Genomic DNA, 23,985 nt, shown 5'->3' with positions numbered 1-23,985 from the left:
CAGGGAAAGGTGGGACGGCTCCGGCTCTAGTTACGGAAGCGGCCGGTACCCGGCGAGGAGGGTTCGAAAATGCCTCGTGCGTTTCTAGTGAAGAAGACGTGCGTCTCCACGTGCAGGAGGAACTGGAGCGAGCTCCCCGACGAGGAGCGCGGAGAGATCTATGTGCCAGGTGAGGCGCCCAGTCCGCGCGCCCCGAACCCCGCGCCGCCGAGAGGGCGGCGGGGCCCCGTCGAGCGGCCGGCGTGCGGGGCGCAGTGGCGCGGAGCCCGGCGGCCGGCGCAGCTGGGGCGCCCGATTTAATGTTTAAGCGGCCGCTGCCCCGTTAGCTCGCGGCGCGGCCGACCCCGGGCGCGGGGGGAGGGGAGGGCAGGGCCGGCGGAAGGAGCGGCCAGGCGGGGGCGGGGGTGGGCGCGGGGGCTGCCAGGTGGGGGCGACAGCCGTTCCCAGGACCCCGGCGGGGCGGGGGGCAGGCCTGTCCGAGGCGCGCGGGCCCGCGCGGTGCCGCTCTCCCCTCCACCGGTCCGAGCCGCGGCGCAGGGGAGGCAACGGGGTGTGTCACCGCTCAGGCAACCTTCCACTCTCGTGCAGTAAATCCCGAAAGCCGGGACTTTTATGAGGCGGGAGGAGGGCACTGGAGCAGTGCCACTTCAGGGGGCAGGGAGCGAGCTGGAGTTTCTGCTGAGATTTGTGTAAATGTAAGAGAAGACCCAGAGTTGAAGCCACCTTCATTGATCTCTCCCTCTCACCCACAACACTGGCTGCCAGACGTGAGGTCCCCGTGAGGGTCGGGCAGGCAGGAGCTCCGAGCCGTGGGGAGCGCGAGACTGTGGGGAAGGCGCCGAGCTGCACCCCACTAGCCCTGAAGACAAAGGTGGGATCAGCTCTCACCTCTGTTAGAAACGCGCCTCCTTCGACCTTGCAGAGGACACCACTGAGCTGAGAGGGGTTTTAAGGAGCCCACCCCAGAGCCAGGGAGCAGCCCCGGGGGAAGCTGGGGCACCCAGTTCATTTTCGGAAGACGCCTTGACAGCGTGGGAGTCAACTTTGGATGAGTAACCCCAGTTGTTTCTTCCTCCAGGAGCATCTTCCACGTTAGCCCCGAGACCCCTTCTGCGCCTTCGGTCCTCCCCCACCCCTAACAGAATCTTTGGTCGGGAGCCAGTTTCCTTCGGAACTCCCCTTCCCCAAGCCTTGGGGGTGGGGCGCGGGATGCGCTGAACACTCTGCCCAGCGCCTCCAACGGGGGAGAGGTTGTAATTAACCAACCGACTTTGACCTTTGATCTGCATGTTCCCCCTGCATCGCCCCGGGCCCTGTAGGAGAGTGGTGAAATAAGGGCGGTGAGGGGCCCTGTGAGGGCTCTTGCCTCGGTTTCTGTCCTGAATAAATTGTTGGAGACTGTGGGTGTAGTGGTGGCCTGACGACCGTCAGGATCCTACGGCCTACAGGGCTGGTGGGGTGTTTCACAGCTTAGCCTTATCTCAAGTGCCTAGGCCCCTATCTACAGCCTCCTTAAAAGGTCGGAATGCGCCAGTAGTCCTGATGACCCCAATGGGGAAACTGAGACAGAAAGGGAAGTGCGCTGCCTCCACACCCGGAGGCGGATCAGGGTGTGGGCCCAGGATTCTGTGTATAGTTTCTTGCTTCTCCAAGTTCCCTGGGGAGTTAGTGATCGGTGTTCCACCTCCAGAAGGGCCATGTGAGGGGGTGAGGGACGCGAGCCCCCTTCCTTGCTCCTGCCTCCTCCCTCACCTGTGTCTGACTTGCTGCTTAGCTGCTCCTTGGGATCTGATAAACCGAACTTGGACTGTGTTAAAGGTGAGCGGAGCCTTGCTCGAGACTAGTGTGCTGTTATTTTTAGTTTTACTTCACATCCCAATCAGTAACAGATCATGTGTTGACTTTTACAAAGGACAAAGGAATTCCGTTGGTTCAAATCATTGACTTCCTTGCATCCTAGTGATTTTCCCCAGCACAGTTCTGGTGGCCATAGTGGGAGTGGCGGGGGAGACCTGCACCAGGGGCTGTCCCATCAGGGGCACAGGATGGTCTGTGCCACCTGCCGCTGCTGTCCAGGTGAGGGGAGCCGCTCACTCTGCAGGAGCATCCCGGATGTAGGATGGGGTCTAACCTGGAGGTGCAGGTGACGGTTTGCCAGGGAGAGTCCTGTGGGCTCAAGCAAACAGTAGAAGTCAGAGAGCTTACTTTTGCCTCTCAAAGCCATGTGGCCCACTAGAGAGTTTTCCCACAGTTTTTGGAAATGAGAAAGGGAATGTTCTCGGGCCACGCTCGGGTGCCTCAGATGGCTAGAGGGTGGGGAGTGTGTTTTGTGGTGGCCTATCCCCTGACTGGGCCATTCCATCACCAGCCGACCGTGACCCTAAGAGCCGGCTGGGCACGTTTCCTTCACCCCACCTCACAGACTCAGCACGTTGTGACCAAGTAAGCATTGACCCCATCCGGTCCCACTGGGAGAGGCACCGGGAGGGCTGGGGAATGAAGCGTTTGAGGTCTGACCTTCCCGCCAGGGCCCTCTGAGACCCTTAGAGCAGCAAAGAATGCCTGGAAAGAAAGTGTTTACTGACTGAAGATCCTGGGCCCCGGCCTGGCAGCTCTGACTCCAGGGCCCCAGTCTGACCAGCACTCCAGCCTCTTCTCTGAGGCACAATTCTAGAGGTTTCCCACCCTCAGTCCCCTGGGCCTCACTCTCCTCCCAAAGCTGAGGGAAATGCCCAGAAGTGGGCACAGGGCCTGGAAGGCTGCAGGGGTGGGCAACGGCACCACTCACGCCGGGAGCACTGAAAGGGTTCATGGTTAAGTTGCCACCTGTTTGGCCCTCGAGCCCCTGCCCTCCATCTCCCCTGGCATTTCTCCTTCGTTGTGTCATTATTGACTGTGGAGTGCAGGGACTGATGCTGGTTTCTTGACGATGAACCCAGGCCCCTGTACCCAGGGGCTAAATTCCATCTCCTGGACCTAAGGGGAAGCTCCAGGAACGGGGAGGAACGGGGATGAAGCGGGGTTCTCCAGGCCCCTGCTGAGAGGAATCTCAAAAGGCCAGGAAGGCACTGGAGGGCAGACCAGGCCTGGAAGCTGAATGACATGCTCCAGCCATGAGCATCCTGGGGCCTCTTCCCTACCCCCCATCAAAACCGCCCCCCCCCCACCTCCCCACTTCAGACGGAGCGTCTGCAGTCCGTTCTGCCAGTTCAGAACGGACTGCTCATGCCTACCCCAGGGGGGCAGCCAGGCTGAGGTGCGCGGGACCAGAGCGTCCTCAGCCTGGCTCTGACTAGGCAGTGTGGGCACCTGGGCAGCTCTTTCTGGGCCGAGTTAGAAAGGCTGAGAAAGTCAGCTTTGGGCCCCAGAGTACACATGTAGGGGCACGAGGGAGTGGAGTTGGGGAGAGATTATGCCTCTGACGGTGATCATTCTGATTCCTGGGAAGTGCTGGCAGTGAGGGACGCGTCTGCCAAGCTCTCCAGGGCAGCAAGGCTGGGAGGGTAGACAGCCAGCCCACGGATGGGTGCGGTGGGCTAGATGGGACTCCTAGCTGTCCCACAGGGTGCCGTCACCCAAGCTGCCAGGCTGTTTGTCCCTAGCTTGGGTGACCTGAGGCAGAATCCTGCCAGACTGTGTGTCCCAGAAAGAGAGCAGGTGAGGCCGAGTCCTCTGGGCACAGGGAGGACGGGAGCAAAGCACGGCCATTGTTGATGTCAGGCTTCTTCTTTAACTCTCTTCATGCTCAGCAAGTATCGTGTGGCGTCCCACAGGGGTGCCAGCCCCGTGCTGCACGGGAGGGAGGGAAGGAAGGACGCAAACTCAGTACGGCCCCGCCGGTTGCAGCGTCCACCCTGGTGTGAGGCTGAGGTGCACGGGGTTGGTTAACTTCACTGTGGACACGGTATGAGGAACGGTTGGGAAAGGGGGGAAAGATCCTGCCTGAGAGAAGAACTTGGCGTTCACAGAATGGAAACGACAGGGTGAGAGATGGGCCCGTTGTGTTTCCAGGGCTGCCCAGCTCTGCCAGTTGGCTGGCACTGGCTCCCTTTCAGGCCCCTGTTAGCTGACCTGGGGGCCGGAGGAGACGGGCACAGGGGACCCTGCCCTTCCCGATAAGGGTGCAAGACCGCCTAACGCCAGCCTGGGCTGTGCTGACACACTGGGCTCCCCCGCCGCCCCCCTGCCGCTTCCAGGTCGGCAGCAGCCCCAGCCCGTGGCTAGGTGTCCTCACGTCTGCTTCACCCGCTCTCCCCAGAGAGCCTAGGGCCAGGCCTCGTGCCCAGCCCTGGCCTGAGGCCTTGGATAGGGTAGGACCTGGCACCCTGTCTGGTATTTGGGCCAGGAGCTTTCAATCCAAGAGAGAGGGGACTTGCTGAAGGCCTCGGGTGGGAAGCTGCTCTGGGCCCAATGCCCACAATGTCATCCAGGTGGAGGCATGTTGAGCCGACAGAAAGGGAACCCGTGCAGCCCCTGAGGGGGTAGGGAGAGGGCCTTGCCACACTCCTCAGCTGCGGGCGGGCGATGAGTAGCCACAGCGGCCGCCACCTTGCCGGAAACATCTAATTAGGGGACAGAGAGTAGCACAAGCAGGGCCCAGCCAGTTCTGCTCGCTGCCGCTCGGTGCCGCCCAGGGATAGGCGCGGCGGCAGGACCACGCTCCGGGGGTGGCAGGAAGACGGGTTTGGCGGGGCTGGTGGGATGAGGCAACCGTCCCCACCCTGACGGCCTCACCTGCCCCTCGCTCGGGAAAAGCGGCACAGGGGCAGAGCAGGCAGGCCCGCTCCCTGTCCCCGGTTCCCCAGCACTGTCATCTCAGGGCTTCTGCGGAACGGGAGAGGCAGGCCTGCGAAACAGTTCCCCCCCTAAACCTGCTTAGGTCCTCAGAACCCTCACCATGGACCCCCACTCTAGTGGAGGCAGGGAGCCAAGGGTGACAACTCGTTTGAGCGCAAACCGGTTAACCCTCACCTGTTGTCACTCTTCCCTCTGCTGCTCCGTGTGCAGGCTCTGAGGCCCGGCTCCAGCTTTTGGGAGCCTTGATCTCGCTCTCTGATACTGAAAGACAGAAGCGGGTAGAGGTTCCTGTTTGTCTCTACCTGGATTGAGAAATGGAAATTGTCATCCAGTTTTGAATTCTCAGCCAGGATCTCCAATAGCTGGTAATCCGGCATAAACTGAAGCCGCCAACACTCTGACACGCCCACCCTCTGGCAGCCCCCATCCCTGTACACAGACGGCCGTCACTGTGGAAGGATGGGAGCGGGGGGGGCCTCTGAGAGCTCCGGCCTGACGTCCAGCCGTCCAGGGCTTGGAGAGAGGCCAGGCCAGGGCCAGGTGCTGGTGAATCAACTCCCGGAATGAGGTGGCACGTTAGAGTCCCCGGACGGACAGACAGACGGCGCCAGTGCCAGCAGAACGGGTTTGGGTGGCGGGCAGGCGCATTCTTCCCGTCAGAACTTTGTTGTGTTTGAAGGGGGCGAGAGCGGGGGCCTCTCCCGAAACTTGGGTGCCTTCATATTCGCCCTTCCTCCATTGGTGTGTCCTCTGCTTCCAGCCTTGCCCGCTGCATCCTGCTGGGGGCCGCCCCTCCCTGGGACCCCGTCCACTGTCTCACCGGCCGGGGGCTGCAGGCGCAGGGGCCGCCTTCATGGTTCTGAGACCCTAAGTCAACCTGCTAAGTCCCTCTCCCTGAAGCCCACTCATCCTTTCCTTCCTGTGCCCCTCTTGATTTTTCCTTCTGAGGCTTGGAAAATGTTCCTAGCTTAGCCTCTTCGGGAGAAAAATACTGACCAAACCGTAACATTAGATTATTTGCCTTAGCTCTGGGGGTTTGAGACTTGTCTCCTCTGTGTCACTCAGGAGAGCTCCCCTCCTGTCTAGTCAGGACGAGGGCCAAGCCTCTCCAGCCCTGTTTAGCGTGAGGTGTCTGCCGTGGGGAGCAGCGTGTCAAAGGGCTGCCGGTATTGCTGGTATCACTGCAGCTGCCGTGCGAAGGGCGGGAGCCCAGCCCTCAAAGCGCCACAGCGACCAAGCAAGTGAGCGGTCCCTGCTCTGGGGGAGGCTTGCGTAACAGCCGGGCAGGCTGCCCAGGAGACTGTTAGGCTGCATCCACCTGCTGCTCCCTGACCTCCTCCCTGCCCTGCCCCACCCGGCCTGCTCACCTGCTAAGCTGGGCCAGCGGGAGTGGGGAGCCTGGAGCCCCAATGAGCTGCAACGTCAGGGACAGACCACCCGGAAGGAGAGAGGGGTTAGGACCACCCGTTCCCCACGGCCAGCAGCTAAATCTGCCTGGAAGAGAGGCTCGGAGTGGCGCAGACCACCGGGACCCTTCTGGGGCAGGGATGAGTCCCTGGGTCCAGGGCCTCCAGTGGTGCCCTTTGTCCCTGCAGGAGCGTGGATGAGGCCTGGAATCCAGAGGGACTGGCCCAGGTGGGGCAGGCAGACAGCTCGGGAAGAATAATTGGCAGGGCAGCTTTGGTCCTCCCAGTTCCGCTAAGACACAGATTACTCAGCGGGCAGGCCTGTGGGCCGTGGAGCTTGGCTGGCGTCACCTGTAATTACCTTAATGGGGTGGGGGGAGGGAGGTGCGGCATGCAGTGGGCTGGGGGCAGCCCTGCTCTGCCACATGCCTGCAAGGGGTGGGACAGCGGCTCCACGTTCCAGCCAGCTAACCGCCAGGGAACCTTCCGGAAATCCCGCGCAATCCCTTTTTCTCCACCAAGCCCCTCACTTGGCTTTTCTTCTCTTCCCAGTCAGCCTAGGCTTCTGCCCACCACAGCCCTACAGGGAGCCAGAGCCATCAGTGGCCGAACCCCCTTCTTGCCCCCTGGCTTTGGACATGAGCCTTCGGGACTCCAGCTATAGTGTGACCCCAGGACCCTGCGTGGTGGCCCAGCTGCCCTCCGAAGACACGAGCCGCCTGGCAGAGCCACAGAGCAGGGACCATGGCTTCCTGCGCACCAAGATGAAGGTACTGACCCTCACGCTGTCTCCAACGGCCAGGGGCATGTGTATCCTCCTGGGTCCAGCCCACGAGACGTGGCACAAATGAGACTTAAGCAGAGATTGGCCTTGGATCTGGGTCTAGGTTTCTGCAGAGAAGTGAACCTCACTGGAGCACGGACGGGGGTGGCAAAGAAGAGAAGTGGGTCGGAAGTGAGAATGCCCTGCGCTGGGAAGAAGCAGTGAGGTTCCAAAGACGCTTAACTCTTTGGAGTCCTCTCTGGGGGTTGTTTAGCTTCATTTCGGGTCTTGAGGGGAGGCACCTCTTTACACAGAAGTCCTAGGAGAAGCGGGGAAGCGTGAGCCTGGCTCTGCAAGCTGGCCTGGGCCTGCGTCTCCGCCGCCTGAGAGTGAGGTCTGGAGTCTGCTCGGTGGTCGACTCCCTGCGCAGGTGCCCGGCGGCAGTCTCCGCCTCGCCCAAGTGTGTGCTTCCATCCCGGAGCCTTGCGTCTGGGGCGGGGCCTGGTGAGCGCCCCCTGCTCAGCAGCAGAGGCAGGAAGGAGCTCACAGGAATGCCCCTGCTTTCCAGCATGCGAACAGCAGGGCTGTCTCTGGCTGGGCCTGCATTCCTGAAATCTCCGGGATCTGGAAGCAGTCATCTAGAGGAAGGGCTCCCGTGGAGCTTTCCTATGAGCCAAAAGACTGAAGAAAACTGGCCGTGCAGTGCTGTTCCCGCCTCTCTTAACTGCGGAGGCCACATGTTGTAACCAGAGGGGAATCGCCAAGACATGTGCTGGGCGGTTGGCTGGGGAGCTGACACAGTGCCCCTGATCCCCGAGGGCCCTTCCTCCCACCCCTTAATCCCAGTGGCTAGGGAGCGCGTGGAGAGAGCGAGCAGGGGGCACAGGACAGCAGATGTGCCAGAGGAGCGAGTCCTGACCCCAAAGGGCTTGCTTAGCTAGCAGCAAGGCATTTACCCGGTGCCCGAAGGCATGGGGTGATGGGGTGCGCCCGGTGCCCAGGGAGCTTGGGAGGAGTGGCCAGCGACAAGGCCACCACAAAGCACAAGTAACCTCTGAACATTCACAGAGGTAGGGCGTTGAGGCCACGTCTCCACTTCTGAACAGCTGTTCCATAATTACAAAGAAAATGAAAAATGTTTATAACCAAGAGAGTCATCAGGGTGGCAAAGGGACTCAGACCAGACCACGTCAGGCTCAAGGAAGGCCAGGGGCGGGGCTGGCCTGCGAGGGGACTCCAGGCTCCTAGCGGTGGCCTCAGCCTGGGAAGGCTGCACGGAGACCGCGTCGTGGGCACTCTTCCCTGTCCTAAGGCTTAGAATGGGAACAGAGGGCAGAAACTACAGAGAAAGGTTTGGGCTCAGTGAAGGGAGGACTTTCTAACAGGTAGAGTTACTGAATCGGGCTGTTTCTGTGGGGAGATGGCCACAGATGGTAAGGAAGGGGCTGGGTGGCGGCCCTGCACAGAGACTCAGGAGCCCAACAGGAGGAGGACCTTCCTTCCAGCTCCACCACCAGACCTCTGGGAGGTCTGGGCACAGAGGTGTGGCCTCTGGGGTGGGCACCGCCCTCCTCACGTGGCTGGGGGCTGGTGTGTGTGTCCTCGCAGTCTGCCACCTGCAGCCCCAACTCCTGGGTGTCCGTCACAAACCCCGTCCTCGCCCACAGGTGACTCTGGGGGACACTCCCAGTGGAGACCTGTTCACCTGCCACATCTGCCGGAAGGCCTTCACGTACCAGCGCATGCTGAATCGCCACATGAAGTGTCACAACGACGTCAAGAGGCACCTCTGCACCTACTGCGGGAAGGGCTTCAACGACACCTTTGACCTGAAGAGGCACGTGCGCACCCACACTGGTAAGAGGAGCCCGCCCGGCGGAGGCCGCGGCCGCGGCCACCGTGCTGCTGTCCTGGGCCCTGGGGGGCCTGGGAGCTCTGGGCAGACGTCCTCCGCGGTTCGCTGGGGAGCTGGAGTCGGGCGGGCCTCCGGGCGCTCCTCTGCCACGGAGTCGGGTCCCTGACGCCGGCACTGCCCTCCCCGCAGGCGTGCGGCCCTACAAATGCAGCCTGTGTGACAAGGCCTTCACGCAGCGCTGCTCTCTGGAGTCTCATCTCAAGAAGATCCACGGCGTGCAGCAGAAGTACGCGTACAAGGAGCGGCGGGCCAAGCTGTATGTGTGCGAGGAGTGCGGCTGCACGTCTGAGAGCCAGGAGGGCCACGTCCTGCACCTGAAGGAGCGCCACCCTGACAGCCCGCTGCTGCGCAAGACCTCCAAGAAGGTGGCCGTGGCCTTGCAGGACACCGTCACCTCCCTGCTGCAGAGCAGTCACCACCTCTGAGCAGTGGTGCCCTGACTTGGGCAGCCCCGAGAAGGCGAGGGCCGCCTCCCTGCCGCCCGGCCAGCCCGCCCTCTGCGGCCTCCTGCCGGAGCGCCGGTGACCTGGCGTGGAGCCCGTGGGCACGCATGCTCGCTCGGGCCGGTGCTGACCTCTGCTCGCATTTGCGTCGGTGTTTGGGGGGCAGAGGCCGCTCTGAGCCCGGGCAGACATGTGTAACTGTGGGGCGGGGCGGGGCGGGGCGGGCCAGGGCTGCCTTCGATTTGAAGCAGCTCGGGTCCAGAGACAGGACTTCCTTCCCAGAGGAGGTACGTGAGGGCGATCCTGTCGTCCTCTGCTTTTGGAGCAGCGGGGGGATAGGGGGCTGCTGGTCCCCCGTGGACGGCAGAGTCAGGCGCCCCGGCAGAGGGCACCCCTGCAAACAACAGCCGTGCAGGAGCTGGCGGCGGCCCGCCCGGCCATGTTCCTCGCGCTCAGGGCTGCAGGGGCGCTGCAGGGCGCTGCTCTTCGACAGGGAGATGCATGCGTGTGCACAGCCGTGGACGTGCGCGCACGCGGGAGGCCTTGCCATATATCACCTCATTTTTAAGAAATCAACTACAAGGTGCCAAGGAGGTTTTATTTCCTTTTTTAAAAGATGACATATGTACAGATAGTAATATATATTTTTGGTGCCAATGGCGACTGTTTTAAGAGAGGGTGGAGCTGGCTTTTCTCCTCCCCACGCAGTTCTATTTATCCTGGACGTTTCACGCCTCCTCTGCGCCTTGGCTCTGGGGTGGCTGCCCTGACCCACCCCTCATACCTCCTGAGATATTTAACCTAAGACTTTCCTCCAGCCCTGCCTGGAGGAGGCTGTACTGCTCTCTGTTCTCCCTATTCTGCCGGGACAGCCGTCACATCTTCTGCTCTTCCCTCCCCGTGTCTCTGCCTCCCTCCCACATCCTTTGAAGGCAAGTCTCAGGGTGACCGAGAGCCTCCTGATAACAGACCTTTTGCGGAACAACTCACCATTCCGGAGATCCGGGGTGGGGGGTGTCCAGCTGCGGCCGCAGGGGTAAGCTGGTTGGGGTGACGAGTCTGTGATGCGCCCAGAGTCCACTGCCTGAAGTAACAGCAAGAGTGCGGGGCCAGGCTGCGAGGCCTGCTCTTTTCCTGGGAGAGTCAAAAACCCTAGGATGGGAACAAAAAAATTGGGACAGAATAATAACCAGACATATCAGAAACTTCTAGAGGGAGGACAGTATTAGATGGTTAACAAGTGACATTTGTAGCCCTTTTTCTGAATGTTTGGCAAATGGCGAGGCTGGGTCTTGCGCACCTAAGGAGGGAGCCACCCCTGGGCTGGTTGGCTCCACCTGAGGGACTCTGCCAGGCTCCCTTGGCTGGGCTGGGCTCCCTGCTAAGAACACGAAAGGGGTGTGGGTCGAAAGGGAACGACGGGCAGGGGCTGGAGCCAGCCTGCCGAAGAACGAGAAGGCACACTCGAAAGAGAACACAGAACAGAGCAGGTGAAGCTGCCCCGTGAAGCCAAAGCCCAGGCGGAACCAGCCTTGGCCTCTCCTGCCCGGAAGGAGCAGCGACTGCACAGTCCCCGGATGCAGGGAAGGAGCCTTCTCTGACCTCCCTCAGAACGTGTATGGATTGTTCTGGAAGACTCTCGTTTTAGTTTACTTTAGAGTCTGTGGGAGCTGCTGTATTCTGGAAGGTGTATAGCATGAACTAACATTCTCTGGAAGCCTTGTCTTGTTTACATTTCTGTATCCCTGTGTTCATTGCCTGTTCATTGTTCATCTCTGTGTTCATTGCCTACCTGAGGCAGTCACAAAGCTCTGTGCTGTCTGTTTTATAACTTGCCCCTCAACTATCAAAATAAAGAACTATCATTTTCTGTGTTTCTGCTTTTTTGTTTAATAGACCTCGTTTTTCCACCTGCAGGGAAATTAATCAAAACAATTGATGCATTCTAGTCAAAGCTTTACCCTTTTACAGGTAGCGATGGCCCTGGTCAAGACAAGAGCCTGCTAGATCAAGTGGCCTGCCCACGGTCTGGGCGGTCAGTGCCTGCTGACCCCAAGGCCGCATGTTCTGCTCTTCACGGTGGCATCAGGCCCTCCCCTGGCTCCTGCAGCCTGACTGACTCGTGGCTCTCCTCCAGCGGGTGCAGTTACTTGGGGTCCAGTCTCTTCCCCACACCCTGCCAGGACCACAGGAGGAAGAGCCACATTCCTAAATAGTAGGGCGCAAAATTCCCGTCACTTCTGGGTCAGACATCTAGCTGTAGGGATGGTCACACCTGCACAGCACTTGTTCTGGGCCAGGCACACTCGTGTTTCATGCGTATTAGCTCCCTTGACCTTCCAGCCACCCTATGAGATGGGGGCTGCTCCCCACACCCGGCAGAGAGGTTAGGCAGCTGGCCCCAAGTCTCATGACTAACTAGTAGTGGAGCTGGGCTAGAAACCAGACAGCCCGGCTCAGGGTCTGTGCTCAGAAGCACGCGCACGCTGCCAACGGAGAGGCCGGCAGATGGCCTCGCACCTCTAGGCAACTCAAAGTAGAGGGAAACTTAGATATTACCTGGCCGTGCCCATCACCTACCCAGGATCGCCTGGGGAGACCTGATCACTCTGGGGACCCTGGTCCCCGAGTCCCAGTTCAGCGTTTTTCCGTCACGCCCCCGCCAGGGGTGGAGGAGGGGCTGCCAGGCCTGGGCCCTTGGCAGATGTCCCGGGAGGCATGAGAAGAGTTGGTAGTCCTGCTGCTGCGAGGAGAAAGGAAAACATTGATCTGACCTCTAAGGCTCCCCGTGTGAAGCCAGAGGACTGGAAAGGGCCCCTACCCCTCCCTATGTCTCTTTAAATAGCCGGGCGCAGAGGATTTCTCTTTATCTCCAGAAGCCTCCCAATGTGAAAGGCAAACCAAATCCTATTTTTACATGTCCCAAGATGGGCAGAGCCCATTGTTGGGAACCCAGATGATTAACTGCTATGCAAACTTTAGGGGGAGCAAGCTTTCCAGGAAGCCAGGGATGGGGGGGGGGAGAGCGTCCCCAGGGCTCCCTCTAAGCCACTCCTCAGAAGGGCTCAAGGATGGGACACCACTCAGACGGGGTCAGGCCAGCAGTCACATTTTGAGGGCCCATAATGATCTCAGGACTCTGCAGGATGGGTGCCGGGAGGGAAACGAGAACGGTGTGGGTACCCTCCGCTGCCTGGGAAATAGGCGGCAGCCCCGCAGAGGGAAGAGATTAGCGCAAGTCAATGGATAACTAAGGGTAAATGGTGTGGCCAGACTACGAAGGCTGTGGAACCCAAAAAGGAGGCTTTTGCATTTGAAAGAATGAAGACTTCTTGGAAGAGGTGGGGTTCAGCTGGGCTGGAAAAATGGGAGAGTCTGAATAGAACAAAAGAGGAGGGGAGGGCTTCCCTTGGTGGTGCAGTGGTTGAGAGTCCGCCTGCCGATGCAGGGGACACGGGTTCGTGCCCCAGTCCAGGAGGATCCCGCATGCCGCGGAGCGGCTGCACCCGTGGGCCATGGCCGCTGAGCCTGTACGTCGGGAGCCGCCTGTGCTCCGCAACGGGAGAGGCCACAACAGTGATAGGCCCACGTACTGCAAAAAAAAAAAAAAAAAAAAAAAAGGAGGGGAGGTGTTTCAGGGAGGGAAAGAGGAGGATCCGACCCAGAAGAGAGGAGGTGTGGGCTCTGGGGCCGCAGGGGGCCTCACCTGTCCCACCAACAATCCGACAAGCCGGATGTTGTCATTCGTTCAGCCACACCACTGTGTCTTTTTGAGCCCTGCCCAGGTGCCAACAAGAACTGGTAACAAAATAAAATTCTGAGAGACAGGAGAGCTGGCTGGGACCTAGCAAGACGTCCGGCCGAATGGAGGATGGAAGGAGGGTCCTATTTATACAGCTAAAGGCAAAGCAACCAAGTGCACGGTGGGCGGAACCTTACAGCATCAGGAAGTGCTGTGAAGGTTTATACTTTATATTTTTATGTATTTTCTAATGTTTTTACAATGAGCATATATAATTTTTACAATCAGAAGAAAATCGAGTTATAAAACAATTCAGGGCTTTTAGTCAACTTGAAGTTCAACACGTCACTGGGGATGGGGCGGCCCAAAGAAGCACTAGTGTGACCCTGGATGACACCAGAAGCGTGGCGTCAACAGTCGAGACTGCCCTCTGCCTGCCTGGGCCCGTCACCAGTCCGTGGGTGGCAGGAAAAGAGCAGTGACGGGGCTTGGGGCGCTGCCCTGTCTGGGGCCATCTGTGTGGCCTTAGGCGAGTGACCTAACTCCTCAGTTTCCTCGTGTATAAAATGAGGTGGGTTCCCAAGTTCAAAGACCCCTTCTGTTCTAAAGGCTTCATGTCTCTACACCCCCATCTCAATAACACCCTTGAAGAAACTCCCTGACAAACTGCAGCAGAGATGAGGACGTGTAGAAGGCTGAGAAGGTGGCTGAGGGAGTGGGGAGCACCACCCACACGGCTGCCGGCTTGAAGCAGGGAGAGAGGCTCATTCCGGTGGACCCAGCGGGCAGAACCTGGGCGGAGAGGTGAGCATCAGAGGGGCACAGCCTCCACTGCAGGGAGCCCTGGCACAGCTTAACGTGGGGCAGTGGCTTGGGAGGGAGGCGCCCCGGGCATTGTCACTGGGGGCTGCTGGCTGGGGCTGGGAAGCCATTCGTTAGGAATTTCTACAGGGACTCAGTAGCGGGGCTGGAGGCTGGACAAAATACAAGACTTTCCAGCCATGAAATTCTAAGGGGTCAGGCAGTGGCCGTGACTTCCAGGCCTAATCCCCATTCCCAAGAAGGCAGAGCCTGGGTGAAAATGCTAGTGAAGAGAATGGAACGGAAAAGGAAACCCTGGAAGGGGTGGACCAGTTGGGAGGCTGGGCTTGGGGGGTGAAGACCTGGTCTTGGAAGGGCTCCCCTGGCCCGTCCTCTGGGGCCACCCAGGACAAGTCCACTCCCTCAGGCGGTGGTGGTCTCGCCTCACCCAGGATGTTCCGCCCTCTTCATGTCCAAGACCAATCTGCCCTCCGCTCCTCATGCCAGCCCCCTTCCCCAGTTTCTAGAGTCTGTTTTGATCTTCCATCCCTCACCCCGCAGGCTAACAGCTCCCAGCTTTCTGGTTCCTGTAACCCATCAGTCAGGCCCTCTCAGTCCTCCTCTGGGACGGTCCTCTTTGCCTGGCAGCCCCACCCCCTGGGCGGCAGGCTCACTGGCACGTGGGGACTCAGGTCCGACACCAGCAGGTGTGGAGATTCTGGTCCTGGGCAAGGATGGTACATTGAGAATTATAATGTGTCTTCCAGGTTCTGTTTTCTGAACGTAAGAGCTCCGTAACAAGGGACCGATTTCCTTTGTTCCTCACTTGTTCTCTCTACATAAAATGAGAATACTTCTACCCTATCAAGCTTTCAAAGTAGAACACAAAGCAGGCGTCTAAAAATGTGTTCAGAGATGTGAGGGGTAGGGAGCCAGCTGCCCTGTGTAACCGGCCTGAATCTCAAGCAGGAGTACCCGCCTGTCCTCAGAATTCGCCTGTGACTTAACGCTTGAGGGCGGCTGGCACGGCCCCTTCTCCCACCCCCTCCCACCGCTGCGGAGAGGAAGCCGGGGCAGGGCTGCTCAGGGCAGAGAGCAAGAGAGCTCTGCGTCCAGGCTGCGGGGCCAAACGGCCTGTTAGGTGACAGCAGCACGGGCTCGTTCCACAGAGTAAAGGGACCACGGCATTCAGCGTGGGAGACCAAACCGAGAGAGGCTCAGGGCAGTGAGAGATGCCAGGGTCACTTACTGCTAAGCCCCGTGCTCCTGGAGTCGCGTCACTGGCCCTTTATATTATTTATTTATTTTGTAACGTCTTTATTGGAGTATAATTGCTTTACAATGGTGTGTTAGTTTCTGCTGTATAACAAAGTGAATCAGCTATACATACATATATATCCCCATATCTCCTCCCTCTTGCGTCTCCCTCCCACGCTCCCTATCCCACCCCTCTAGATGGTCACAGAGCACCTAGCTGATCTCCCTGTGCTATGCGGCTGCTTCCCACTAGCTACCTGTTTTACGTTTGGTCGTGTATGTATGTCCATGCCACTCCCTCACTTCGTCCCAGCTTACCCTTCCCCCTCCCCGTGTCCTCAAGTCCATTCTCTCCGTCTGTGTCTTTATTCCCGTCCTGCCCCTAGACACCGGCCCTTTAATAGCAGCTAATCACCGCTTGCATTTACTGAGCTTCTACTACTTGTGGTGGGCAGGCACCAAGCTGCGCTTCCCTCTGACATCACTAATCCCCACAACCACCCTGGGAAGTAGCTATTATTGTTCTTGTTTTTAGACAAAGAAATTGAGGCTCAGGGAGATTAAATGTCTTGCTCAAGGTCACACAGGCTCCAGTCTGAGGACTCTCAGGCTGGGGCTCCCGTGTCTCAACCCTCCATGATCATGAGATGCGAGAGCCTTTCCCTTCACGAGCACCTACTCTGTGCCAAGCCCCGTGCTGAGGCGTTGGGGATGCAGAGACGAATGGGGTCCCTGCGCTCCGGGGTTTACCTTGCGGTGGGGGAACTGCACTAGTGGGTGAGAGCCGAGGAAGCAGGAAGGGGCCAGGCTGCCCTGAGCTCTGCCCTGAGCAGAGATCTCTGAAGCTCCCAAACGACCGACCCCATGTCCGCAGAGTTGAGGAAAGAGAAAGGAGGGAGAAACCCTGACACGGACGAGCCCCCACTACCGTCTGTCTGGTGATTTGTGCACTAGCCCCGAGGTCTAGACTCTCCAGATGAGGAAGCAAAGCCTAGACAGGTTAACAAGAGGCCAAGGCCATCGCGGCCACCTGGCAGAGCAACCACTGCGCAGGCACCCAGCTGGAGCTCCCCAGGCTCTCACTGACGGGCATCACATGGTCTTCGTGGGAAATGTGTGAAAATACAAGAAAAGAGGGTTCTGGAAACTCCAAAACTCCTCCGCGAGAGACCAAGGGGGCCAAAGGTGTTGGGGTCTAGCTCCTGCCACAGAAATGTTTGTGCCTGTTACTGTCCCAGCCACAGCCAGCTTCCAAACATTCCAAACCTGGAGAAAGGGCGGGAGGGGAGATGCGTGGGGCATGGAGGGTGGACCAGGACATTCCAAACCCACAGGAGCTCGGAAGTGAACTCCCAGCGTCCGCCCCGTGCCCCCCGCCCTTCTCCCTGCAGTCCCAGCTTTCCCAGGAAGTGATCTTGCCGCTAAGAAACTCATCCTGTCCTCACCACCTCGGCCTGTCCAGTCCAGCCGGCTCCTGCCTGGCCCCTCCGGGCCTCTACCACCTCTGGGGGGACTCCAGGTAACAGGCCCAGGGAACCTCCCCCTCCCCACGCACAGCGGTTAGTTGGTAAAGGAGGCCAGGGAAACTGGTGGGACTGGCGACCCTTCTGCCAGCGGTAATAACGGGGCAACTGAGACTCAGGAAGTGGAGGGAAGGCTGGCGGCAGAGAGCCCTGCATTAGGGCCTTGCTCAGAAGCAAGAGGGGCCCTTGGAGGGTGGGTTCTCTGTTCCTGCTGTGACAGACCCAACCAGTACTTCCTGCCCTACCTGACAAGACAGTCTCCGCTGATGCTAAGACCCCTACATGGTCTCCTCCCCCGTCCTCCCAGGGGTTCTTTTTTTGTTGTTTTAATTACTTAATTTTTTTTTGGCTGCGTTGGGTCTCCGTTGCTGCGTGCGGTTTTTCTCTAGCTGCGGTGAGCGGGGGCTACTCTTCGTTGCGGTGCGCGGGCTTCTCATTGCGGTTGCTTCTCTTGTTGCGGAGCACAGGCTCTAGGTGCGCGGGCTCAGTAGTCGTGGCTCGTGGGCTCTAGAGCACGGGCTCAGTAGTTGGGGCGCATGGGTTTAGTTGCTCCACGGCATGTGGGACCTTCCCAGACCAGGGCTCGAACCCGTGTCCCCTGCATTGGCAGGCAGATTCTTAACCACTGTGCCACCAGGGAAGTCCCTCCCAGGGCTTCTGAGAAGTTCACATTAGGGTTTTCTGATGGAACCTCTGGGAGGCCCACCATCACTCCCAGGGCAGTGGCCTGTGTAAGGGGAGCGGGTGATGAGGTCCTGGAAGTTGGGGTGGAGGGATGGGGGGCTTGGTGCCCAGGGGGAGAGGAATGACATTGCCTAAGGAGGCCAGGGTGCTTCTAGGGGTGAGCATTGGAGGAGGAACCTTCTACAGAGTTTGCTGTGTTTGTGGGGAATTTGTTAAAGAAAAAGTAGAGGAAAAAGAGCAAAGCATCCACGGCCTGGTCGGGAGATTTGGAGGAAAGCAGTGTGCACCCGCATTCAAGATGGTGCACGAACAGGTAGTATCAGGGACTTCCCTGGTGATCCAGGGTTTAAGGATCGGTCTCGCAATGCAGCAGACACCGGTTCGATCCCTGGTTGGGGAACTAACATCCCACATGCCGGGGGGCAACTAAGCCTATGCGCCATAACCAGAGAGAAACTCACAACTAGAGAGAAGCCCGTGCGCTGCAACGAAAAGATCCCTTGTGCTGCAACTAAGAGCTGACGCAGCCAATAAATACATAAATAAATATTAAAAAAAAGAGATGTGGTGTCAAAATTAGATTTTGGCAGATAAAATTTTAGCCTTAATATAAACAGTTCTTCCATATCAGTAAGGAAAAGAAAACGCGGACCACTGAAAACTGCAAATAGTATGAATGGGCTATTCACGAAAGAGCTTCAAATGATAAAAACCATATAAAAATAAACTTCAGGGCTTCCCTGGTGGCGCAGTGGTTGAGAGTCCGCCTGCCGATGCAGGGGACACGGGTTCGTGCCCCGGTCCGGGAGGATCCCACGTGCCGCGGAGCGGCTGGGCCCGTGAGCCGTGGCCACTGAGCCTGCGCGTCCGGAGCCTGTGCTCCACAATGGGAGAGGCCACAACAGTGAGAGACCCGCGTACTGCAAAATAAAATAATAAAATAAAATTTAATAAATAAATAAAATAAACTTCACTCATAATCAAATAAATAAAAATTAAAATCAGATATAGAAGTCTATCATAAAACTGGTTACAACAGTGAAAAAGTAGGAACAATGCAAATGTTTACCTCTAGCGTACCATCCAAAATTATAATGAAATATTGTGTATCCACTAAGTATGATTTTATGAAAGTATTTACTAACAGGAAAATGTTTACAATATATTAAGTTTAAAAAGCAGATTCTAACGCAATGTTATGGATAGGCACATTTTCCATTTCTGTAAACACAAGTAGGTCGACATGTACAACATAAAAGTTGTGGAAGACCAGACACCACGACGTGCACAATACTAAGTTATTCTTCAATGGTGGAATTATGACTCTTATTTTCCTCTGTTTCGTTTGTCTATATTTTGTGCTTTTCTACAATGATCCCATATTGCTTTCGTTATGAAAAGAAACCTTCTTGGAGACTTTGAAAGAGTTCTTGGCAGAGGGAATGTAAAAATCGTTGCTTTCTGTATACACTTTTCACCAAGAAACGGAGAGTCTTCTCCCATTTGGTGATCAGAGTGGGGGTGGGATGGGAATGGGTGGGAGGAAGGCTGAGGTCCAAGGTCAGCTGGGGCTGAGGAAACGGATCCAGGAATCCCAACTCTGATGTTGCTCTGAAGCCCCCAGGGGCCCACGACCTTGTATAGAAGGCACAGAGGATTTGAAGTCAGAGAATGTGAGCGGATCCCGGGTCCACCAGTTGACACAAAGGAAGCCACTTTATCTTTCTGAAACTCATTGTCTAGAAAGTGGAAGTAACAGTAATGCAGGATTATTATGAGGATCATATGAGACAATTATTTTCTTTGCAAGGTATAAAGCCCTAATCGGGGACTTCCCTGGTGGTCCAGTGGTTAAGACTCCACGCTCCCACTGCAGGGGGCATGGGTTCGATCCCTAGTCCATGGAATTAAGATTTCAGCACGGCTGAAAAAAAGAAAAGCCCTAAGCAAATGTTAGATGTTGTAGTTAATAACACTGATCAGCCTGGGCAAGAAAGCTGGCCATCTGCTGTCGTCAGGGCTGTGCTGGACATGCGGGAGTTGAGGGGTAAGTTCCCATGTGGTTCAGGAAAACTTGGATTTCCCAGTCCATAGTCATAGCATATAAAAATAAAATAAAAATAAAACGAGCTCGGAGGAAAGTGTTTGGGGACCCACTGTCTGCTCTTTGAGCAAAGAATATGTAGCCAGTGATAAGAGCTCCCTGGTAGTCCTGTGCTGGGCAGTGGAAAGGAGGAGAAAACAGCCCAAAATGCAGAGGTCTCTGACCCCCTTCACCCAGAGTTGTTTACTGATGTTCTGGCAAAATGCTTGGGGGCTAAGGTGGGTGGACCACGGATGCCACAGTTTGTCATCTAAGGAGACTGGGAGAGGCTGGGTGGCAGTTCCGGTTAGATGGGTCCCCACCCTGCACGAGATGGGGGAAGCCATGGCTTCTGGGTGGAGGTGGCAGGCACACCCATGAATCATAAGCCCCTCTTGTTCAGAACCCGTGAGCTGGTTCTTACAGTGCCGCTCACGGCTTTCACGAGGGATGGGCCCAAAAGTTTCCAAAGAGTACCACTTTCTTCATCCCACTAGATGAACGGGATTTACTGATCAGATGACAAGCTTTCTAATACTGACCACATTCGAAGACTTATTCTTGACTGCCCCTCCCCAGCTCCTCCAAATGAGATGCTTCATCTTCACTCTTCTTCTCTTACGTTTTTGCTCCTTCTACAATGCCTTTCCTTCTGTTTACCCCCCTTTTCTGCTTCGGGGTCATTTTTTAATTTTTTATTTTATTATTTATTTATTTATTTTTGGCTGTGTTGGGTCTTTGTTGCTGTGCACAGGCTTTCTCTAGTTGCGGGGAGCAGGGTCTACTCTTGGTTGCGGTGCGCAGGCTTCTCATTGTGGTGGCTTCTCTTGTTGCAGAGCACAGGCTCTAGGCGCGCAGGCTCCAGTAGTTGTGGCACGTGGACTCTAGAGCGCAGGCTCAGTAGTTGTGGCTCGCGGGCTCTAGAGCGCAGGCTCAGTAGTTGTGGTGCACGGGCTTAGTTGCTCTGCGGCATGTGGGATCTTCCTGGACCAGGGCTTGAACCCGCGTCCCCTGCACTGGCAAGCGGATTCTTAACCACTGCGCCGCCAGGGGAGCCTCTCAGGCTCATTTTATTGCTCCTCCTCTCCTCGCTCCTCCGTTTCCTGCTCCTTCTCCCCGTGTCCATGTCTCTTTGGTTCTGGGTGCAGCCAGCATCTTCACCTGTGCTCTTGATGCCACAGACATCACTTGGACACCACTTGGAGCCACCCGACGCCAGGGTGTCCTGAGCTACAGTGCAGAGGACAACTGTGTGATGAGGCCACGCAGACGGCCGTTGGTAGTAGCGGGTGGTGGGGGGCTGCCCCCTCCCGCAGGAGCCACCAAGCTGGCAGGTTCATGAGCTTCACTCCTCTCCTCCTCGCTAGTCCCCTCCTCAATTATCCACCAAGCCTTTTAAAATCTTTCTGTAGCTGAGTTTTTCTCGTGATACTCTTGCCAACCCTACTCCCTGGCCCCCAGGCCCCTCCGCCTTCTGCGGGAGCCTCTGATGTACCCAGGCCTTGCTGGTGCCGACATGCCCTGGACTGAAAGCGCCGCTCGGCTGTGGTTTCGCCTGGTGAAGAGTCACAGCCTCCTGCCTCCCCCAGGGCAGCGGGGAGCGGCCAGCAAGGACAGCCCTGCGCTCCCGCTCAGCTTGGCTGCCTCAGCTGCCTCCCTCCCATTCTAGGCTCTTCTAGGCTTTCTTGTTTATCCCCGCTATCCAGCCAAGGGCCAGGATGGGAGTTTTTCCTGTCTCCTTCATCCCTTGGAAACTCACGCCACTGTATTTTTTCTAATCTGAATCTCTTTTTGAAATCTCCTGCCCAAGGGGTTTCCCAGAGCCTCCCAGTTTTGAATCTGCCTGAGGTTTACAGCACACCCAGATCAGGAATAGAGATGTCAGGGGGCGACCGGATCTGACACTGTGCCCTGAAGACACTCCTGTGCCCGCGACAGTCACTGGACTAGTGGCACCTAGACAAACAAATCTATTCCCTCCTTATCTCCCATGAAAAAAGAAACCAAGTAGGCTCCAAGCTGAGAACAAGGACTGGCTGGAAGGCTGACGCCAACTCGGCAATGTTCCTCCCCTGGGGAGACGTGGGGGACTAACCGCAGGTCTGGCCTGCACGCAGGGCGATGCTCTCCAAGCAGCCCCATGGAATTCTCTGCCCCCAAAGTGTCCAGTCCCTCTCAGGCGGCCATTCCTCAGGAATATGCATCGTAGCTCCCCATCCGTGACTGAATGGGGTGGATTTCTGGCCACAGGGATCCTAAGCCACGGGCAGCCTCAAGAACAAACACAGAGAAGTGGGTCAGTGTTTTCTTGAACAAGTGAAAACGGGTTGTTCTCTGCATACAAAGGTGACCCACCACCTGCCTGGTAACCTGAGAGCTCTCTGTCACCAGCGAAGAGGGTCAGCCTGTGGTCCCAGCCACGGGCTATGCTTATTCTCCAGAGGAAGCTGAAGGAAGAGTTCGGGGCTAAATTGGCAACCTGGGTCTCCGCATCATGTTCTAGCCAATTTTATTTTCAAAATCTATTCAAAGCCCCAGTTCTGCCTCTAATTCCCAGAGAGCCAATCCTTTTGTCCAAGTGAGCAGAGTGAGATCCAGACATCAAGCCAGCTTCCAGAGGCTCTCGTCACCCTCTCATTGAAGCGAACGCTGCCAACCGGAACTAAGCCTCTCTCTGCTCCTATAATTTGAGACGAGAAAACATTGATGCCACAGCAAGTTCCTGCTCTTAGCACCTGGTGTCCCTGTTGCTTCACCTTGGTTCAGTGCAAAGCCTTCAATGACTGGTGGCAGTCACACCACAAAGGAGAGAACTCTCTCTCCTTCCCTCCTGCACCCCCCCACCCCACCCAACCCTCGCGGGCCAGGGCAGGAGCCCAGCTCTCCTGGAGGAAGGGTAAGTGTCGGGTAAGGGTAAGGCAGAAGGATGATGGGAGTGCCCCCTGGTGAGGGGCAGGGAGGAGGGGCCTCCTTTCCCAGAGCACGGCCTGGGCGGAACATCAGATCCCAAAACTGTGGGTTGTTGACCTCGCCAACATTTTCTTAAAGCTCAGAATTGCTCAGAAAACGATCACACACATGCACACAAAAACACTAAGGGTCGCTTGACATCACATTGGCACAGTGGCAAGAACACAGGAGCCATCCACTCACGGCCGTGAGGCTTGCCATCTCCCTTCTTTTTTTTTTTTTTTCTTGCGGCATCTTAATTCCCTGACCAGGAATTGAACCCAGGCCACTGCAGTGAAAGCACTGAGTCCTAACCACTTGGCGGGAACGCCTCGTCTCCCTCCTTTTTAACACGTTGGCCATCACGCCTTTGTCAATCCCCAGTGCAGGACTTTGCAAATTTTGTCTGCTAAGAACACCTTTTGGTAACCCAATGAATGTTCTATTCCCTTTTAGTGAGTCTAATTAATTAGCATCATTAAACTTCTCCTGTCGTGCTCCATCTCCACGATCTCTCTCAGCCTCTGCTCTGTCTCTCGTCAAACAGCTGCCAGGCTCCTCTCAGCAAGGATTTAATGAGCTCCCACTGGACTCTGGGCTTACTTCTGCAACCACCCCCCCTTTCTGTCTCTAGAAGATTCCTTTGTCCTTGAGGTTCTCCTGCGGGTGAATAACCCTCATGGGCTCAGTGATTCCTCCTCTGGGGACACAGATCTAATATTCTTCTCATACGACACGCAACTCCTTCACCACCCACGAGGGAAGGTGGTTCAGGAGAAGCCTGACAGTGACAGACCGCATAGGCTTAGTGGAGACGTGACCCAGGGAGCGCTGGCATGGGGAGGGCCACCTGCCCAGCACAGCTGCCCTTCAGCTGCCCTTCAGCCACGCTCCTGCTGCAGCAGGTCACAGTGTCGCCAGCCTGGAAGGGACAACAGTATCTCGCTTACAAAGGCCTGTGGTTACCTTGATGTTGCCCGGTCCCTGGCTGTCTAACTGGCTGTGCTGAGTGAGAGCCCCCAGGAAGGTGGGGCGTCCCTGTGACCTCCTGCCAGAATTGTGACACCTCCACGCACAAGGGAGCGGGGCTCACCATTTCTCTGCCATCCCATCTTTGGAAACATCTTGTAAAAGTGCATCCGAGGAAACAATCTTTTCACTCTACCTCTTATTAGTTCCTGGAACAGGGAACTGTGCAGCCTGGCAAGTCACGCCAGAGACGGCGGAGGGCTCGCATGATGAGGGGACACAAGGGGCCAAACTACCATTTATCCCACTTCCAGGGATGAGACTGTCGACGCCAAGGTCAGGAATGAGCAACACTGACCCACAGTACCATGGGGTGCTGTGTCCACAGCATGTCCTCCTTGCTCTCAGGCACCACCTCTGGGGCTGCAGACGGAAGCCCTAGACTGGAGACTGGTGAACTGACCCAAGTGTAACAGAGAGTCAGGTCATGCTCTTCTTGAAATACTTCCAAGTACTTTATGACAACAGTCTCATTGACCTGACCAACATCCAAGAAAGGAAAGAAAGAAGGGAAAGGGAAATGGAAGAATAAGCCTTCTCATTTCATCGAAACAAAAGTGAATGGTTGGGGGGAATTCTCTGGTGGTGCAGTG

At 57.0% G+C, this 23,985-nt stretch overlaps 1 protein-coding gene and 1 long non-coding RNA gene across 4 annotated transcripts in view; one reads left to right on the top strand and one right to left on the bottom strand.

Annotated features, from left to right (window-relative positions):
• Window positions 1-34: 34 nt before the first annotated feature.
• On the top strand, window positions 35-10,129 carry OVOL1 (ovo like transcriptional repressor 1). Of its 3 annotated transcripts, XM_067748323.1 has the most exons (4): window positions 35-169; window positions 6,756-6,973; window positions 8,634-8,823; window positions 9,011-10,129. In XM_067748323.1, exons 1-4 carry the CDS (start codon window positions 70-72, stop codon window positions 9,304-9,306), a joined length of 804 nt encoding a protein of 267 aa, XP_067604424.1. In that variant the 5' UTR covers window positions 35-69; the 3' UTR covers window positions 9,307-10,129. The 3 variants fall into 3 exon arrangements, with proteins under 3 accessions (XP_067604424.1, XP_067604425.1, XP_067604423.1); XM_067748324.1 differs by lacking the exon at window positions 6,756-6,973 and having other exon boundaries at window positions 65-169; XM_067748322.1 differs by lacking the exon at window positions 35-169 and having other exon boundaries at window positions 6,611-6,973.
• LOC137229980 (uncharacterized) overlaps window positions 1,463-23,985 on the bottom strand; it is a 41,759-nt gene continuing 19,236 nt past the window's right edge. The window contains exons 3-5 of the long non-coding RNA XR_010945937.1: window positions 10,315-10,476; window positions 4,972-5,058; window positions 1,463-2,166 (exon numbers count right to left, since the gene is read on the bottom strand). This is a non-coding gene — a long non-coding RNA (uncharacterized lncRNA). The remainder of the gene's footprint in view (window positions 2,167-4,971; window positions 5,059-10,314; window positions 10,477-23,985) is intronic.

Source organism: Pseudorca crassidens, chromosome 9, assembly GCF_039906515.1.
Source record: "Pseudorca crassidens isolate mPseCra1 chromosome 9, mPseCra1.hap1, whole genome shotgun sequence".
NCBI classification, from domain to species: Eukaryota; Metazoa; Chordata; class Mammalia; order Artiodactyla; family Delphinidae; genus Pseudorca; species Pseudorca crassidens.
The sequence above is the reverse complement of the archived record's forward strand: the minus strand, read 5'-3'. Positions and strand labels throughout refer to the sequence as shown.

Coding starts and splice junctions, on each gene's coding strand:
- OVOL1 (XM_067748322.1), top strand. CDS start 6,629: ATGCCTGCAAGGGGTGGGACAGCGGCTCCACGTTCCAGCCAGCTAACC. Junction 6,974..8,633: donor TCCTGCGCACCAAGATGAAG/GTACTGACCCTC, acceptor CCTCGCCCACAG/GTGACTCTGGGGGACACTCC. Junction 8,824..9,010: donor GCACGTGCGCACCCACACTG/GTAAGAGGAGCC, acceptor CCCTCCCCGCAG/GCGTGCGGCCCTACAAATGC.